The sequence below is a fragment of the Alosa sapidissima genome, chromosome 19 (assembly GCF_018492685.1).
Source record: "Alosa sapidissima isolate fAloSap1 chromosome 19, fAloSap1.pri, whole genome shotgun sequence".
Lineage (NCBI taxonomy): Eukaryota > Metazoa > Chordata > Actinopteri > Clupeiformes > Clupeidae > Alosa > Alosa sapidissima.
In genome coordinates, this window is record NC_055975.1 from 21079865 (window position 1) to 21093653 (window position 13789).

At 40.4% G+C, this 13789-nt stretch overlaps 2 protein-coding genes across 3 annotated transcripts; one reads left to right on the forward strand and one right to left on the reverse strand.

The window, feature by feature from the left end:
* Positions 1 to 338: 338 nt before the first annotated feature.
* mis18bp1 (MIS18 binding protein 1) lies at positions 339 to 7789 on the reverse strand. The gene is made up of 16 exons (XM_042071454.1): positions 6568 to 7789; positions 6349 to 6474; positions 5751 to 6058; positions 5570 to 5643; positions 5080 to 5201; positions 4817 to 4907; positions 4528 to 4631; positions 4119 to 4276; positions 3739 to 3811; positions 2714 to 3629; positions 2202 to 2368; positions 1783 to 1922; positions 1472 to 1617; positions 1170 to 1251; positions 688 to 745; positions 339 to 599 (listed from the first exon to the last, which is right to left on the reverse strand). The coding sequence occupies exons 1-16, from the start codon at positions 7298 to 7300 to the stop codon at positions 493 to 495; spliced, it is 3405 nt and encodes a 1134-aa protein (XP_041927388.1). The 5' UTR covers positions 7301 to 7789; the 3' UTR covers positions 339 to 492.
* A 63-nt stretch (positions 7790 to 7852) lies between these two features.
* im:7136021 (F-box/LRR-repeat protein 12) lies at positions 7853 to 11759 on the forward strand. Of its 2 annotated transcripts, XM_042071458.1 has the most exons (5): positions 7853 to 8412; positions 8596 to 8801; positions 8985 to 9182; positions 9497 to 9713; positions 11407 to 11759. In XM_042071458.1, the coding sequence occupies exons 1-5, from the start codon at positions 8114 to 8116 to the stop codon at positions 11612 to 11614; spliced, it is 1128 nt and encodes a 375-aa protein (XP_041927392.1). In that variant the 5' UTR covers positions 7853 to 8113; the 3' UTR covers positions 11615 to 11759. The 2 variants fall into 2 exon arrangements, with proteins under 2 accessions (XP_041927392.1, XP_041927391.1); XM_042071457.1 differs by having other exon boundaries at positions 7853 to 8801.
* Positions 11760 to 13789: the final 2030 nt, after the last annotated feature.

A 13789-nucleotide genomic window follows, 5' to 3' on the forward strand; every position in this document is an offset into this window, starting at 1 on the left:
TCGATGCAAGAGCGAGACGTTTGAAGTAGTTCACTTCTGTCATTGATAGAAGGGCGCCCCCCGCCCCATTAAATTCATATTTTAATATTTAATAATGGCTGTAAACGCTACAGTATTTTCTTATACAGTGCATCAACTTTGAATTTCTGATATTAAAACCACATTTCATTTCCACCTCCTCCTATTATCAAGACTTTAATAGTTCTGGATGTCAAACAAATGACCATCACACTTAACTTATATGATTTTCTTTCATGTAGGGCTAAAACAAACAAAATAAACATTTAATGGCAAGGAAAGCCATAACAATATATTTCAAAGAAAGATGCACACACTGGTTAAACACTGATCATTTATTGCAGAGTCCATTAAAAACAGTTTAAAAAGAAGAAAACGAAAAAAAAAAAAAAAAACATTTTATCTGCCTATAAAAGGTTCATAACCATATTTACATCTATATTTTCTTAAAAAATCTTTCTACAATATGGCATTTCAGGCATCAGAAAAATAGTAGTCCTCCTCCTCACTTTCTTCATTTGGTAAAGATGGAGCATCCTTCTGAGAGAACATTTCCCAAACAACAAAGGAATCATCTTCCGCTAGGGAAAAACAAACAAAACAAACATATAAATACATCCAGACACACAAATATATTAAAATGCAACAAATTAACTTAATTTAACATACCAACGCGTGTCTTCTCTGTCCGTTTCACTGAAGGAGAAGGGGAGCAGTTCTTGTCTGACTGTACACAAAAATGAGAGATTGACAATCCTTAGTAATGTGGCTACTAATATATTTGAAGAGTTTGGTTTCAAAACGTTATATATCTCCATTTTTGATAACAGTAATAAGAGAGAACAGTAATAAGTCATATTATTTGATTGAGTAAAGATAAATCAATTAACAATAACCCAATTACAGTTCCACTGAAATACTTTGGGGGGGGCAAACTCTTCATTTATTTCAAATAGGACTGTTTTTTAATCTGTGGTAAATAACACAAAGGACCACAATGTCTAACAGACTTGTCAATGTAATCTGATCTTTTTGACTATAAAACTTACCATGCAACACTTAAAACACATTATAATCTGATTATGAAGATATGCAAAAATTACAAGTTTCATGAACCACACACTGAAGTCTCAACACTCTAATCAGCATACCTGTGTTTTAGCCTTGGTGCCTCTCCCTTTTCCCTTTTTCATTTTATTTTGGAAGTGGAAGACATACTTGTCGTTGTCATTCCTTGCAGGAAAGAGTAGGAAAACATAGTTGATAAAAGAACCAAATAGACATGATAAGGTCATATGATAAGGACATATGATTGTGTAAAAAACTATAATACAGAGTATATCATTAATTTTTTGGTAGATAGTACCCTTTGTGATATGTGGTCAGAAACGTATGTAAAATAATCTTGTACAAATAGGCCTAGGGACGACATGGGAAAGGTGCATAGCTGTACCTGTTGATCGAGGGGAACATGCCAGGGCTGATGTGCAGACACTTTGGAGTCTTAACCCCCACAAACATGCTGGAGGAGCTGGGAGTCTGAGGGTTCGCCAGCTGACCCAGGGGATCCCCATCTCCGCAGTCCGAAAACGTGGGCAACTTCATTTCAAACCACAAGATCAAAAGAAATGGATCAGTACAGAAAACTACAGTGCACCAACCACTACATGAATTGTCTATCAGCAATGCCTAATATCTCTCCAACAATGTCTGGTATTGTTACATCACTATGTTGGTGTGAGCTCTACAACGATCCTGTGATACCTTCTTGAGTCTTTTCTGCATAGGCGAGCTGCTGAAAATATCATCATGGTCGTCTTTGGGTATGTGGTCCAAGACATCGCGGATCTGCTGTTTCCTTCTTAGTGTGCCAGCTTTGGCTGTGATCTGAGGCATCTCCTTAGCTGCACAAAGCAAATCATTTTCAGTTACATATCGGCAGTGGTATTCAGCAAATGATGTCATGTGTTTTTAAATCTGTGTGTGCAGCACAAAAAACATGCTTTGAAACACACAAACACACACACACACATATATATATATATATATATAACCAAAACAAACCGCCCCCGCCCCCCCAGCCCCTAAAAAAAAATAAAAAATTGTGTGGTGTGCTTTGTTTGGTCCTTGGTTAAAATATAATGTCCATCGTTTTGGAAATGTTACCCTGAGGCCTCTCATACCTGGTTCCTCAATGGTCTGAGGCTGCTTCTTCTGTCTGGACCTGGTGTGGGAGTTCTGTTGCTGGGCAGAGTACTGCTCTTGGCACTCCTCTGGAGAACGAGTGCCCACCTCCAAGGCAACATTTACCCAGAAGGTGGGAGAGTACTTGGGCAAGGAGTTGATGGCCCTGTGGAGAGAACAGGTGCATCAGCAAGGAACATAAGAGGACTTTTGTTGAGTTCTGGTCTTTGTTGTGATCATGCAGCTTTTTGCCAAAAAAAAAAGATGAGGACATCTGAGACAAATGCACCTCATGCATGCATTTCTGCTTGTTCTGAAATCCAGTACAAACACTAGGCATTACTCTAGTAATCCTGTACACAACAGGTCAGTATTTGTGAAGTCAAAGATAATTTCACTTTCGATTACAGGGACAGTCATCTCTAACACAGAACAACAAGCATTCACTGGTAAACTGAAGTATTTAGACACACTGAATTCCTCATAAGTGTTTATTATATGCATAACTTACTTGTGAAGTTTTTGCATCTCTTGATCCGTCCACTTGCTGTCGTTAACTTCTTCGGTATTATCTTTTTTACTTCCCTTCTTGCCTTGAGGTTTCCTCTTCCGCGTGACACTGTCTCTATCAGACACAAAGTCCTCATTGGAGATATCTGCAGCACTGTCATCCACTGCCGGTGGTTTGTTTTTGCGACGCCCTCTTCTTGCTCTGGACTTCGGCGGCCCCATCACTTGCTGTTCCGTTTCCGAGGGGGACTGAGAGGCCGCAGAGCTGCTCCTTCTCTTGGACCTGGTGAGGGAACTTTGGCGCACAGGCTGGTCTGTGTTCAACAAGAACTGCTTTGTTGATCTTCCTGGGTGGCGAGGTTTCGCTCGACCTTCACCCTCCATGTGAACAGCTTGTGTGTCTGTATCTGTCGATTCAGACCAGATTGCCGATTGGTGCTTTGGTGGTCTTCCTGGGCGGCGAGGTTTCGCTCGACCTTCACCCTCGTGGGGAACAGCTTGTGTGTCTGTATCTGTCGATTCAGACCAGATTGCCGATTGGTGCTTTGGTGGTCTTCCTGGGCGGCGACGTTTCGTTTGAAATTCACTTTCCATGTGAACAGCTTGTGTGTCTGTATCTGTCTGATCAGACCTGATTGCAGAAAGGTGGTTTGGTGGTCTTCCAGGGCGACGACGTTTCGTTTGACCTTCACCACTGTTGCGAAAAGCTGGTGTGTCTGTGTCTGTGTCATCAGTTGGCGGTGAGGCACTGGCTGATCTCCTACTGGCTGCCCGTGTTTGGGGAACTACAAAGGTAGAATTCTTCTGGGTTTGGGATGGAGTCTTGTCAGTTTGCCACCCTGGTCGCTGATAAGGCTTGGCTTTCCTAATTAGCCTGGTCTCCCTCTCATCTTGGCTAGACATGCTTGGAGACGTTTCTGTAAGAACAGGAATTTTAAAACAAAAACATATATTATAACAAATATTATGATATCCTGATTTTTCAAAATGATAATAGTATAATCAAATATAATAGTGCAGTATTACCTTTTAGGGTGACTATGGATTTTTTTGTGCTCTGCTTTTGGCTTGGCTTTTCTTGTGCTTCTCTGTTTGTTGGCTGTGTGAAATAGCGTAACAGTAATCAGTTCAGTTCAGTTCAGTTAATCACTTCATCCTTTTCTACATTCATTTACATGCAATTGTTCATGGGCAAACTCAGCATGTATGTAACTGAATATGTAACTGTGCAAAAAATATAGTTAATGCTATATTAGTTAATGCTAATTGGATCGCAATGTCTTCTTAGTCATACCAACAATACTGTTGATTACACCCCCAAATATGAACTAACAACAAAGACTGGTACAGCACAAGCCACTCCACTCTAGAGAGCAAACAATCTAGAGAAAGATACAATCGCTCACCGTCTGCACTATAGAGTAGTCCTCAAGAACAGTGACGTTCAAGTCCTTGTCCACGACGACCCGCCCCCCCTTCCAGTACTCCAGAGGGGGTTTGATTAGACGGCCACTGCGGGACAACTTCTGGCTGTCCCCTCGTGAGCTCTCTGGTGGGGTCATGTCTGAAGGACAACAAAGAGGGCGGAGCATTTCAGAGCAACTCTCAGTCTTGAATATCAACGCAGAAGATTACGACAGGTGGTAATACCATGCCTCCAACTTAACCAGCACTTCTTCTGGATAGGCGCCCATTAAACAACAACAAAAAAGCATAAACCTAGTTCTCTAATTCTCTGCTCCTTGAAAATTATTACTTTGCATATTGTTAGTAAGAATGTTCTTTGTGGGACATGCATATCCCATTTCTACTTACATGTAAGCTTGGGGGTTACCAGCTTCTCTGGCTTGGTCTCTTTCCGAGGCAGCTTCTTTTGCTTTGAAGGCTTAAAATTCTCTTGACTCTCATTGTGACTTAAACTGATGTAAGAACAAAAAGACTAGTCAATATCATAAATCAAGACATTCTCCAGACTCATACAAATGTATTGACAAGAGCAGAAATGTAAAACCATCTAATGAATTAACCATCCTTACAACAAGCTGATTCTAATTCACCAAACACTGGTAAGACAGACTCAGTCACAAGACACAACAAAACATACCCCTTTGATTCTGTTAGATATGTGTTGAGGTACTGTTTCCACATCTGAGGGAAGCCATAGAGAAACTTTTTCAAAAACCACTTGGGTAATCCTACAAAAAGGGAGAAGATAAAAAAAAATAAAAAAAATCACAATTGTTATTCCTACAAATCTGGATGGATAAAGGAAACCAATTGGAAACCCACATTATAATATACTTTTCATTAGTTCATACTCATAGTAGTTCAACCTTCTACTAAAACTATTCATTAAAATCTACTAACCAGATGGCAATTTGGTTGACATTTTTCCAACCAGGATATAAGTGCTTCCAGAGACTGTTTTCAAGACATTGCTTGCAATGCGTTCAACTATACTGTTGCTGTGCCAGGGTGTTTTGTTGTCACTGAAAGAGTAAAGCAAAAGTAAAAAGAAAACAGGTTAAGCAAACTAGAGCTGACAGCACTTGAAAACAAGTAACGGAAATCATATATATAAGTAAGTATAAGTATATATACTCTTTTGATCCTGTGAGGGAAATTTGGTCTGCATTTATCCCAATCCGTGAATTAGTGAAACTCACTGCAATACTTATTACAAATGCACTCAAATGCATTCACTGTGCAAGATATGCAGTTAATCTGTGTGTGTACTCCCTATGCATTAAAACCAGTGATCTTGTTATTGGTAACATTTGGGCCTGCCAATTGAGTTATGGTGAATAAGTGCATGCACACACACGCACACAGTCATAAAATACTAGAATCAACTTACACTCTCTGTCCATCAACAAAAAGTTTAGAATCACTCAGCTTCAGGACCCAATGCTTTAGCTGAATCCCTTCAATCTGTATATGACGAATAAATGAACCCAGGGTCAGTCAATATTCAACGGTTTGTAACTGAATGGCATGAACAAAATTCATTGACCTGTCATTGACCTGCGTGAACTCACCATCCTTGGGTCTTGGTTCTCAGAGTTACTCTGGAGCTTAATGTTCACACTCTGTTTTTGGGGAATAGTGAGACGTGGGGAGCCCAGGAGTACGGAGTCATCCAGACACTGAGCCGGTGCTGGAGCACAAGCTTGTGTGGAGAAAACCCTGCGCTTTCCTTTGGCAAACTTCGGCAAAGGAGTATTGCTGATGTTCTCTCTTTGGCTGGCAAACACGGGCCTGTCACTGCAGGCTACATCCACACGGCTATGGATATGGGTTTCATCCATAGGCAGTTCCATGAAGGGCTCAATTGCCTTGACATTTTCTAATGAAAACAAAAGGGATGGTAAACATTTTCACAGTGTGCTTACAGGTATGCAATTAAAGTTGTTAAGCAGACTCCCCAAGCAAGTACTATGCCCTCTTTGTAAACAAAAGATCCAGTGTACATTGAGAGGAACTATCCCAATTCAAATATGAAAATACTGTTGTCGCACACATACATCTTTGAAAATGAACTTCAATTTAAAACAATTTAGACAGTGAAACCTACATACATTATATTGCACTGAAATGGACATCTAATCTGCAGTGTTGGAGAAAATCCAAACATACCTTTGTTTTTCGATGTTTGGTTCAAACCATTTGTTTTCAGAGGACGCCTCTCTTCTTTTTTCATCAAGGCAAATATTTTTGCTGGAGACTGCATAACTGCTAGCTTGTCCAACAAAACATAACATCCTGTGAGGGACAAAGAAATATTTGGAACTGACAATCAAGGTAAGTAATGACCTGATGATGATGTAGGCCTATACAAAATGTCAGTGAACTCACCGTTTGGAGTGCACTTCGATTTACTGCTCCTGCTAGCTGCTGGACTCTCATCAACAGTAGCATCGGCTACAACTGGTTCTACCGAATCCGAACTTTCAGCTGGAGTGGATCGGCTCATAACCTTGACATTTTCATGACCCCGATGGAACTCCGCATCCGACTCGCAATTGTTCACCTCAGATGCTGGAGATTCTCCTGGAGAATTTGGTGGGGAAAGGGTGAATGCATCCGTGTCATCCACGGAGGGTGGGTATTGCTCAATTTCCATCATGTTGAAGTTCATTTCATCCCGTAAGATCCTGTGTGTTGGTACTCGGTCTTCATGTACAACGGTGCTCTTAAAAGGGGTGTTATGGCTTGACACTTTGGCTTTCATTCTTGCAAAGATCTTTACCGGGGATTCGCATTTATTGACACCAGTTTCTCTGAGAGCAGTTACTGCTGGGTGGATAGAGGTTTCCAAATATGATGCTCTCCCGTTGTCGACGATACAGCTGAGTCCACAAGTGAGGTCTGGACTTGCATCCTCGCAGGATGTGGAGTTGAACACTCCTTTTCCATGTAACAATCCCATCCTCAACGAAGACTGTCTGTTGCCATTAAGAGACACGCTTTTCTGTTTGGCCGAGTCTTTCCCAGGAGTGTACACTTGCGCTGTGTGTCGGGGCACACTTTCATAGTAAGCCGGATCATGGGCCCGGTAAATGTTGCATTTAGACGGAGATAGAAACATAGCTACCTGATAATTTATACTTATTGGGGTCTAAGAAGACGGGTAAAATATGTTCTCCAAGGTAGCTAAGTTAACGATAGCCAGATAGCGAACATAAAGTAGCCTGGAAAAGGCTAACATTAAGTTAGCTACATACAATATGTAATTGTTAGAGACATAGAATACAAAAGCTAACAAACTAGGTTTAATCCTAGTCTATTTGAACCAAAATTCGCCTATCCGATATTTTGTACAGTTAGGTCACACGTAACTAGTTGGATATATAAGATATCTGGCTGCGAGGCTAGCTAGCATAACGTTCCCCTATCATAGTAGAATATGCTAGGCAACAACACGCTAAACGATAGCTCGATTATTCGAAATTGTCTCGAAAGATTTGAATAAAATCAAATGTATCTGAATCTAACGAACTGTCTAAATGTCACATACAAATATTCTGTACTTAGTTAGTCATATAACTAAGAATCCTATGCTATCGGACCACCGTGGAAATTTGAATTTTGTTCGCGCATATGTTTTGAGTGTGTCACTTCCGTAATGTAAACGTCATTGACCGGCGCCCCTACTGCTGAGCGATTGGCGCATGCCTGGTGCGTACTGCTGGTGCGGGCAGGCCGTGTATGCAGAGTGCACGGTGCAGGGTGTTGAAGTGTGGACTGGTGGGTGAGCATGCTTGAGAGCCATGCATTGATAGTCTCCATTCTCTTCGCCTACAGCCGTTGACAGTGACTGGAATATGTGATATTTAACACGATATTCCGATTGCCCGGCAGATAACAGGGGAGATGTTTGTACAGTTTCTTCTCTCAGGCAATGCTACTTATCGACTGTCACATGGCTGTTTTTCGTTTACCAGAAGAAATATGGATGGAAGTGTTCAAGTATCTTTCAAAGTCAGACAAATTGAACGTTCGTTCTTGCTGCACATATTTCAAGCGGCTGGTAGACCATCGTTCTCTTTGGAAGAACGAGACCATTGCTCTTCGAACTTTCAAGTCGTATAAGGCTAATTTCTGGAAGACTCTACGTTGCAGGATGTTGGCTAGTGTCATCGTGGACGATGCCAATGAAAAAGAGTGGAAAAAGATTGTTACCTCCTTACCATGGCTCAGGTCTGTTATAGTAGATTTATCTAAAGTTGACTCAGATGTCCTGACGAATCTAAGCAGTTTGAGGGAGTTAAAAACGTTGGTCGTCCGTTTATTATGCGATTCATCTGGTCTGGCTAAGAGCTTGACATTGCTGCCACAGCTCGAGCAACTTTCAGTGTGTTGCTTCATCTTCGATTCCGTCAGGTCAGAGCTTATGAATGCCATATCTCAACTCAGCAACCTTACATCACTACGTCTTCACGAGGGTCGCTATCCCATTCCCAAACAGACTTTCCACGCCTTGTTGAGGAGCTTACCCAAGCTTAAACACCTCTCTCTCAGAATGTGGACAGGTCAGGCTCTCCCTGACGACTACTTGAATTTGTCCGGAGAAGCTTTGGGTTCACCAGGTGAGTAGCCTGAAAAAGGTCCCAAACCCCCAAATGGAAGTGATTTAGGATCAGCGCAATGGTTTTTATTTGTTTACCTTAGAAATACCCTGTTGGCTATGTATACACTGCCCCACTAACATAGCCTATAAGCAACATGGTAATTGTGTGTGTGGTAATCATCAATCAAACTCTTCCTTTAAGATCTACACAATGGAAAAAATGGTCTCACAAGCCTTGAGCTTCTGAACTACATGGATCCCATGTTGTCACCTGTGGCTCTGGACCATCTGCCCTTTCTAGAGAGTCTGACAGTGAAGTATGACCGCAGGGACAAAGGGCGAAGCCACCTGAGATCATGGCTGAAGAGTCTAACCCACCTCACAGAGCTTACTGTTATGAGTGAGTAACAGAACCAGAGATCTGTACAGTTAACTTAGTTGATGCTTCAGCAAAAGTGATCTACCGAAGACAATGTTGTCATGGCCTTTGTCACTAGTTGTGTTTACTGTTTAGTAATTCATTAGTGATATTATCATTTAGTCCAGATAGTCATCTTTCTAGTCTTGTATACTCAATGTGTTTTTTGGTAATATTTAGAGTCTACAAGTAGGCTACTAGGCTATCACCATAAACATAAAAAAGTGAGTAATTATATTCAATCAAATGAAATCTAATCACAACTGCAATAAAGACTTTCTGTTTTACTCTTCCAGACGGTCATCCATTCCGTGGCTATGCTACCTCTTTGCCAAGGACTTTGAGAACTTTGTCTCTAACTGGTATGATGATGCGACCAGGGGCTATGGCACTGGCTGCAAAGAAAGTGCCAGACCTACAACACCTACACTACGATCCATTTGATTTCAAAGGCGACATCATAATAGTTGAGATCCCAAGGCTTTTCCCTCAGTTACAAACTCTGAAAATCAGGTGAGCATCAGTGCTTATTTAAGAAATGGGGTCATTCCATGTCAAATAAGATAAGATTGTAGCTGCACTGTCTCAAAAAAGTAACTTCTTTGTCTCCATCATGAGTGGGTCCCAACAATCAATGCCTGTAAAATATTTCTGTTCAAATCCCATTTTTTAGCCCTTGAGATTATTTCATTTTCTTGATATTGAAAAGCACATAATTTGGGAAGCCACGTTTAGGCATTAATATATTAAAAAGTATTATTGGTAGCCAGTCCAATCTTTGTAGTATGGAAGACACACATGCTCTTACTTTGACTGAACCACTAAAAGTTTGTTTAGCATGCTCATTGATTTTATGTAAGAGATTTGGTGGGGGGAACTGCAAAAGAGACTTGTATTAGGGATATTATAATTAAACTTAATATTTTGTGTCCATTTAGTATCAATCATTAATATTTTTTGAGATACAATATTTTATTAATGTTGTGCCAATATTTGAGGTCTACAAATAATGAGCATTCATATATTAATATATTAATAAAGATTAAACAAGGGGATGTTGCTTTTTTCAGTAAAAAGACATACAATGGTATGTGGGGTTAGTATTAGGAACATGAAAATCTATGTTGAAGTATCTCATTGTATGGACACTTAGTGTACGTGTTAGTGTGAAACAGTGTCAGTGTTGTTCCAGATATACATATTAGATAAATATTATGCATGGGTATAACAATGTAATTAACTGTTTTTATTTATGAATGTACAGCATTGGCACTTTGTACTCGTGGGACAAAATATTGATACAGCAATATATCGGATGGCTTCTTTTTGTTATACATTATTTATACGCCGCCACCAAATATCAATATATTTGCTAACATATTCAATTGTACAATTCATATTCTAAATTGACTCATTTTAAAGCTAGTAATCACTCAGCATTTTGCATTGAATTGTCCGATGCAAACATTCCATTTATTCAAAGCGAGAGAGCAGCGATTTTATTAAGTCACATTTGAGTGAGAAAAGTGGGCAGTTGTGGCCTATTGGTTAGGGCTTCAGGCTTGGAACCGGAGGGTTGCCGGTTCGATCCCCGACCAGTGGGAACGGCTGAAGTGCCCTTGAGCAAGGCACCTAACCCCTCACTAGAACACCCAGTGTTTCACTAATTCACGGATGGGATAAATGCAAAGCCCAAATGCAGAGCCCGTGCTGCCAGTACCACGATCACGAGTGCCATGTTGCTTTATGCACTTTTACTACTAGATATCATCATGGCTGGGATTACCTGTGCCACTTGGCCTCTGGTGTTATGCCGGTGGCCGAATCATAGCCATGGCAATATCTGCCACTCATGCCATATTGCTTAATTATGTAATGTAACTTATATTTTATATAGACAAACTCAGAGCAAAATCTGAGACAGTGCAGCAACCATTTTCCTGGATTCTATCTGATTTGATATGGAATGACCCAATTTTCCCAATAGCAGACTTTGACTTTGTCAATATCAGTTCTTGCAAAACAGCAAATCAGTAAAAGCGTAATATGTATTATTTAGTCGTTTGCATTTGTTTTAAATTCCGTCCAGCTCAGCATTATTATTCAAAAATGCATTTGTTTGTATTAAGTCTATTATTAGTCTATTAATTGACTAGGTTTTGTTAAACCTATTGTATCTTTATATCTATTGTTCCAAACATCTTAGATCCTTCGGTATGTCTGGGAGGGACTTACTGAGGCTTGGAGAGATGCACCAAATGAAGCGTCTGGTGTTTCTGGATGGTCGTAGTAGCCACAGCCCCATCTCTTCAGAACTCCTGTGTAGATTCCAGGTCCTGACAGACTACAGAGTCCATGTGGTTCTTTCAGGTGAACCGACAGATAAGGCCGCCTGTCTTTGTGATTTTTTGTGATTGTACATGCTTTACTCAGGTTTTGTATCAGTTTTAGTTTTTTCCCATATTGTCTATTTTGTTATGTTTGATAGTAATTCTGCTGTTCTGTTCTGCTGCAGTATTCCTTTGGCAATTACAAAATAAAGCATGTTAATAAAGTTTGTTTAAATCAGGAAATTTGAGTTAATTTAAATGACTAGTTGTGTGGGGTGTTATTTGGATCATAAAATCATATATTAGCACAAAAGTATGTATGCCAGCTAGACATAGTCCCCCACCCCCACTTTAGCACATACAGAGTCTAGTGTAGATTTAGTTTTCAAAACAACCCCTAGAGGGCAGTACTCTCACATGAAACATAACCAAACTTCAGCAACAGTACCCCACCCCCCTCTGTTTATGATGTCAGTTCTCCACTCCTTCCCATGAACAACTCTTATCCTCCTCCAAATGATCAGCTAACTGTCACAGTTGCAGAAGTGGAATTGTTCTATTGTTATGAAGGCAATTGTGCAACATATGCGGGCCTCGTGATATTGTGTTATCCTGTGCATATTAGACATTTTATGTGCCTGTCTGTCATTTGGTTGCATGATAAGGTGTGTCATGTAAAAAAAACCAAACTGGGGAACCAAACTGGTACCAGACTTTCAGGGGGTGGGTAAAATCCTTTTGTCCACTGTACTGTAAACTGCACACCACTGCACATGGCAAGAGGATTGTTTAGGCTGTAACAATGAAATAAACATGCTGATTAGGAGCTATTTCTGACAGAAACACTGAAAGCGGTTGAGGCAGACAATTATTTTACAACACAGGATAAGCTAGGCGAAGTGTGAGGGAGTCAAACACAAGTGGATATGATTCTAATTGAATCAACTCATGCTCACAGTACACCCACTACTGAATTTTGATGCCATCTACACACTGTTGAATTGCTCACATAAAATTGGAGAAGCCTCGACTGCTGCTAGGCTGTTCCAAATAGGCAAGGCAAGTTTATTTATAGCACATTTAATACACGGGTAATTCAATGTGCTTAAGGGGAAATTATTCATAAAACAATACACTAATGTCCATTGATTCACCTTTATTAACCATAGCCATCACCATGCTGGTAAAAAGAACAAAAATGTTATCTATAACTATCTTATTCATTCAAGGTGTATTTTATCCACTGACTAGAACAGTATTCCGTTTTGTGCACAACTTAGTGTTTTGGTCTACATAGACAAGTCAAGGTTGTTAACCAATGAACAATTCACAATGTGATGGATCCTAGATCTTACTGTGTGTGATACCTTCCATTTTGATATTCTAGAAGAATCCTGGGGACTGTTCGGAGTTATCATTAAAAACGAGACTCCCAACAACTTGCCTGGAGCTAAAACAGTGTGATGAGACATTAGGACAGAGTTATTAGAGAGAAGTAGAGAGAGAGAGAGAATAAGAGCGCACACAGGGATGTGAATCCTGAAATGTTTTGACATCGGCGGAGGATGCTTTATTCGAGCTGCACGTCAAAGAGACAGCGCAGGAGAGACTCTTAATGAGACCGGAAGCGGACCAAAAGTTGTCTAACTAGATCACAATTAATTTTGGTCTGGCGCCAGGGGAGCGCTGTGGTACATGAAAGGCATAGTGTTCTTATGTCCTGCAAGAAGAGAGAAGCAAGAAGCTTGTGTCTGTGAGGGGGGACTGATGAAAGCAAGTAGAGCAACTTCACCCCCTCAGGCTGAGCCCAAGTGTACATAATATTATGTGTGTATGTATAGATTTCTCACATGGTTCTTGTTAAAGTTATGCAGTGACACTGGGGTAAATGTTTCCTGTGTCCTGCCTCCTGCAGATTGTTACCTTACATTTTTACTTTTACATTCACCTGTTTTCACTGCACTAAAGAAAGAACCTTGTGTATCATACTAAATATACTTTACAGTATTTTTCTCTGCACGTGACGTCAAAGTAATTGTTTGGTATTTCAAAGCAGAGAGTCATGTGTTGATATGCATGATCAAGGTCTTGCGTCAACAATCACAATCCATATGGTGCCCATGCAATAGATGTAACAGACTTCTGCCGCCACTCTGAGAAATGTTCTGAGACATTCTGGCTTTGTCTTGCCTGATATTACACCAGACATGCAGTTCTGTCGTGCCTCGTGAGAGTTCCATGGGTTTATTGAAAGTGTGA

Coding starts and splice junctions, on each gene's coding strand:
- im:7136021 (XM_042071457.1), top strand. CDS start 8,114: ATGCTACTTATCGACTGTCACATGGCTGTTTTTCGTTTACCAGAAGAA. Junction 9,183..9,496: donor CACAGAGCTTACTGTTATGA/GTGAGTAACAGA, acceptor TTACTCTTCCAG/ACGGTCATCCATTCCGTGGC. Junction 9,714..11,406: donor TTACAAACTCTGAAAATCAG/GTGAGCATCAGT, acceptor CAAACATCTTAG/ATCCTTCGGTATGTCTGGGA.
- mis18bp1 (XM_042071454.1), bottom strand. CDS start 7,300: ATGTTTCTATCTCCGTCTAAATGCAACATTTACCGGGCCCATGATCCG. Junction 4,277..4,527: donor GGTAACCCCCAAGCTTACAT/GTAAGTAGAAAT, acceptor GTTGTCCTTCAG/ACATGACCCCACCAGAGAGC. Junction 3,812..4,118: donor ACTACTCTATAGTGCAGACG/GTGAGCGATTGT, acceptor TATTTCACACAG/CCAACAAACAGAGAAGCACA.